This window comes from Echiichthys vipera, assembly GCF_963691815.1.
Source record: "Echiichthys vipera genome assembly, chromosome: 18".
Lineage (NCBI taxonomy): Eukaryota > Metazoa > Chordata > Actinopteri > Perciformes > Trachinidae > Echiichthys > Echiichthys vipera.
In genome coordinates this window covers 613,278-618,277 of record NC_139843.1, presented here as the reverse complement: position 1 = coordinate 618,277, position 5,000 = coordinate 613,278, and the positions used below count along the sequence as shown (strand labels likewise).

The window sequence follows — 5,000 nt, the reverse complement described above, 5'->3', positions numbered from 1 at the left end:
GAGCATAAACGTGTGCTGAAGTGACCTCTAGGAGCATAAACGTGTGCTAAAGTGTCCTCTAGGAGCATAAACGTGTGTTAAAGTGTCCTCTAGGAGCATAAACGTGTGCTAAAGTGTCCTCTAGGAGCATAAACTTGTGCTAAAGTGTCCTCTAGGGGCCTAAACGTGTGTTAAAGTGTCCTCTAGGAGCATAAACGTGTGTTAAAGTGTCCTCTAGGAGCATAAACATGTGTTAAAGTGTCCTCTAGGAGCATAAACTTGTGCTAAAGTGTCCTCTAGGAGCATAAACGTGTGTTAGTGTCCTCTAGGAGCATAAACGTGTGCTAAAGTGTCCTCTAGGAGCATAAACGTGTGTTAAAGTGTCCTCTAGGAGCATAAACGTGTACTAAAGTGTCCTCTAGGAGCATAAACGTGTGTTAAAGTGTCCTCTAGGAGCATAAACGTGTGCTAAAGTGTCCTCTAGGAGCATAAACGTGTGTTAAAGTGTCCTCTAGGAGCATAAACGTGTGTTAAAGTGTCCTCTAGGAGCATAAACGTGTGCTAAAGTGTCCTCTAGGAGCATAAACGTGTGTTAAAGTGTCTAGGAGCATAAACGTGTGTTAAAGTGTCCTCTAGGAGCATAAACGTGTGCTAAAGTGTCCTCTAGGAGCATAAACGTGTGTTAAAGTGTCCTCTAGGAGCATAAACGTGTGTTAAAGTGTCCTCTAGGAGCATAAACGTGTGCTAAAGTGTCCTCTAGGAGCATAAACGTGTGTTAAAGTGTCCTCTAGGAGCATAAACGCGTGCTAAAGTGTCCTCTAGGAGACTAAACGTGTCCCTCTGTCCCCCCCAGGTCTCAGCTGCTGCAGTGTCTGCGTGAGACGCGGGCGGAGAAGAAGACGAGGCGTAAAGCTCTCAGAGAGTTTGAGGACGAGTTTCAGCGTCAGACCGGGAGGTGAGAGCAGCGTCCTGCAGGAGGAGCGCCGCAGGGATCGAACCCCGGCCCGCTGGTGTTTCACTCACACTTTGTGTTTCTCCAACAGAATCTGTCAGAAAGAGGATCGCACCCCGATGAAGGACGAGTACCAGGAGTACAAACAGCTCAAAGCTAAGCTGCGGCTGCTGGAAGTCCTGCTCAGCAAACAGGAAGTCCCCAAAACCAAGTGACAACACAAACGAACTGTTGACGATCGGAGGAAAGGTTTTTACGTTTCAGGTCAGAGGAGAGGACGTGGCGGGGCCGTCGGTCCCACGCCGTCGTCCCGAGGTCGTTCGTAGCAGCTAGCATAACGTTCACCATAAACATGAACAATGATAAAGAGCTGGTTAGCTTAGCATTAAGACTGGAAACCAGAAAACAGCTAGCCTAGCTGTCTCCATGCTAATTTACATTACAGTATCTATGCTAATGGTGTTGTAGCATTGTAATGCTATGTTAATATGTAAATGTTTACATTTGAATGCCAACATGCTACCTAAACATGCTAAATGGGGTATGCTAACATGCTATTCTTATATAAATGTAATGCTAACATGTTACATTCGTAGGCGACTGACATGTACACGTTGCCGTTTGAATGTTAACATGCTAAGTGTTTCAGTCCAGTATTAGCTTAGCCCAAACTTAACATGACTATGCTCAATGTGTTATGCTAACATGCTAACGTAAGGTTAGGGACCAATCAGCATGACTCAGCTGTTAACTTCATGCTAGCATACCAGTGCTATGCTAATGTCATAACTGTAAGCACACATGTTATGGAAATACACACGTTAACTTAATAGCAACCCTAATGTTAACACTCACAGCTATCACATTAGCATACAGGTAATGCTCTATGCTAAATGTGTCTTAGACTGATGTTAATGTTTTGCTAACATGCTACATTAACACTATCATACTAACATTTTAATGCTAGTGCTCCATGTTTCAGTCCAGTGTTAGCTTAGCCAAAACCTAACATGACTATGCTAAATAGGTTATGCTAACATGCTAATGTTAGGTTAGGAACAACTGAGCATGACTCAGCTGTTTGTTGAACTTCATGCTAGCATAATAATTGCTATGCTAATGTAATATCCATAAGGAAAAACAACAACTTAACATTAGCTTAGCAACTCTAATGTTAGCTAATGTTATGCTAACAGGCATCACATCAGCATATAACAGGTGATGCTGTGTTAGCTTTAAGTTCCACTGAGTCGAGCCTAACTTAACGTTAGCATGTAAGCTTAGCATTTAGCATGCTAACATTCAAATGATGACGTGTCACCACTTCCTCTCTGGACCGTAACAGAACGAGGAGGCGGCGCGCGGCGTGGAAACGGAACCAGCGTTTCTTTGTTTTTGTGTTTTTCGCCGTCGTCCTCGACTCTGACGTGAGTTTTACTTTTGTTCCGACGCCGATGACGTCCGTGTTTATGTCCGTGTTTATGTCGGTGGTTCCGTCCGTGGTTCCGTGCGTCTGAGTGAACGGACCACAGGTTCTGACCCGGGGCTGGACGTGTGTGTGTGTGGACTGAGCACTTTACCCGGCGCCGTTCTTCTGAAATCATCGCACTTTATGTTGAGACGTTTATTTTTATCAGAGTTTGTTTCTATGCCGACGACTTTCAAATAAATATTTTTGATATCAAAACAATTTTTCTCTTTTTTATTCTGACAGAATCAAAACAAACATCTATTTTTAGTCATTTTGCATCTTTTTGTGCTGGTTTTACATCTATTTTTAGTCATTTTGCATCTTTTTGTGCTGGTTTTGCATCTATTTTTAGTCATTTTGCATCTTTTTGTGGTGGTTTTCCATCTATTTTTAGTCATTTTGCATCTTTTTGTGCTGGTTTTGCATCTATTTTTAGTCATTTTGCATCTTTTTGTGCTGGTTTTGCATCTATTTTTAGTCATTTTGCATCTTTTTGTGGTGGTTTTGCATCTATTTTTAGTCATTTTGCATCTTTTTGTGGTGGTTTTGCATCTATTTTTACTCATTTTGCATCTTTTTGTGGTGGTTTTGCATCTATTTTTAGTCATTTTGCATCTTTTTGTGCTGGTTTTGCATCTATTTTTAGTCATTTTGCATCTTTTTGTGCTGGTTTTGCATCTATTTTTAGTCATTTTGCATCTTTTTGTGGTGGTTTTCCATCTATTTTTAGTCATTTTGCATCTTTTTGTGCTGGTTTTGCATCTATTTTTAGTCATTTTGCACCTTTTTGTGCTGGTTTTGCATCTGTTTTTACTCATTTTGCATCTTTTTGTGCTGGTTTTGCATCTATTTTAGTCATTTTGCATCTTTTTGTGCTGGTTTTGCATCTATTTTTAGTCATTTTGCATCTTTTTGTGGTGGTTTTGCATCTATTTTAGTCATTTTGCATCTTTTTGAGAAGGTTTTGCATCTATTTTTAGTCATTTTGCATCTTTTTGTGGTGGTTTTGCATCTATTTTTAGTCATTTTGCATCTTTTTGTGCTGGTTTTGCATCTATTTTTACTCATTTTGCATCTTTTTGTGCTGGTTTTGCATCTATTTTTACTCATTTTGCATCTTTTTGTGCTGGTTTTGCATCTATTTTTAGTCATTTTGCATCTTTTTGTGGTGGTTTTGCATCTATTTTTAGTCATTTTGCACCTTTTTGTGCTGTTTTGCATCTATTTTAGTCATTTTGCATCTTTTTGTGCTGGTTTTGCATCTATTTTTAGTCATTTTGCATCTTTTTGTGCTGGTTTTGCATCTATTTTTAGTCATTTTGCATCTTTTTGTGGTGGTTTTGCATCTATTTTAGTCATTTTGCATCTTTTTGAGAAGGTTTTGCATCTATTTTTAGTCATTTTGCATCTTTTTGTGCTGGTTTTGCATCTATTTTTAGTCATTTTGCATCTTTTTGTGGTGGTTTTGCATCTATTTTTAGTCATTTTGCATCTTTTTGTGGTGGTTTTGCATCTATTTTTAGTCATTTTGCATCTTTTTGTGCTGGTTTTGCATCTATTTTTAGTCATTTTGCATCTTTTTGTGGTGGTTTTGCATCTATTTTTAGTCATTTTGCATCTTTTTGTGGTGGTTTTGCATCTATTTTTAGTCATTTTGCATCTTTTTGTGCTGGTTTTGCATCTATTTTTAGTCATTTTGCATCTTTTTGTGGTGGTTTTGCATCTATTTTTAGTCATTTTGCATCTTTTTGTGGTGGTTTTGCATCTATTTTTAGTCATTTTGCATCTTTTTGTGTTATTTTGCATCTATTTTTAGTCATTTTGCATCTTTTTGTGGTGGTTTTGCATCTATTTTTAGTCATTTTGCATCTTTTTGTGCTGGTTTTGCATCTATTTTTAGTCATTTTGCATCTTTTTGTGCTGGTTTTGCATCTATTTTTAGTCATTTTGCATCTTTTTGTGCTGGTTTTGCATCTATTTTTAGTCATTTTGCATCCCTTCATGGTCTGATGACCCTGACGTGTTTGTACAGAAACATAATTATAAACACAGTCATCAGAAACTTTATTTCAATAATTTCTGGAGGATCAAGGTCTGGAGGGTCAGGGTCTGGAGGGTCTGGGAGGGTCTGGAGGGTCAGGGTCTCTGAGGGTCTGGAGGTTCAGGGTCTGGAGGGTCTGGAGGTTCAGGGTCTGGAGGGTCAGGGCCTGGAGGGTCAGGGTCTGTGAGGGTCTGGAGGGTCTGGAGGGTCAGGGTTTGGAGGGTCTGGAGGGTCAGGGTCTGGAGGGTCAGGGTCTGGAGGGTCAGGGTCTGGAGGGTCAGGGCCTGGAGGGTCAGGGTCTAGAGGGTCTGGAGGGTCTGGGTCTGGAGGGTCAGGGTCTGGAGGGTCAGGGTCTGGAGGGTCTGGGAGGGTCTGGAGGGTCAGGGTCTGGAGGGTCAGGGTCTAGAGGGTCTGGAGGGTCTGGGTCTGGAGGGTCAGGGTCTGGGAGGGTCTGGAGGGTCTGGAGGGTCAGGGTCTGGAGGGTCAGGGTCTGGAGGGTCAGGGTCTAGAGGGTCTGGAGGGTCTGGGTCTGGAGGGTCAGGGTCTGGAGGGTCAGG

At 41.4% G+C, this 5,000-nt stretch overlaps 2 protein-coding genes across 2 annotated transcripts in view; one reads left to right on the top strand and one right to left on the bottom strand.

Moving 5' to 3' along the window:
* LOC310961022 (protein FAM13A-like) overlaps positions 1-1,157 on the top strand; it is a gene marked incomplete at its 5' end in the record, with an annotated part of 9,129 nt that extends 7,972 nt beyond the window's left edge. Inside the window, 2 exons of the mRNA XM_083932935.1 lie at positions 833-934; positions 1,023-1,157. Coding sequence (XP_083789061.1) covers positions 833-934; positions 1,023-1,146 — 226 coding nt within the window. The 3' untranslated portion in view covers positions 1,147-1,157. The remainder of the gene's footprint in view (positions 1-832; positions 935-1,022) is intronic.
* Positions 1-5,000, bottom strand: part of LOC310961334 (neutral ceramidase-like) — a gene marked incomplete at both ends in the record, with an annotated part of 67,544 nt that overhangs the window by 25,060 nt on the left and 37,484 nt on the right.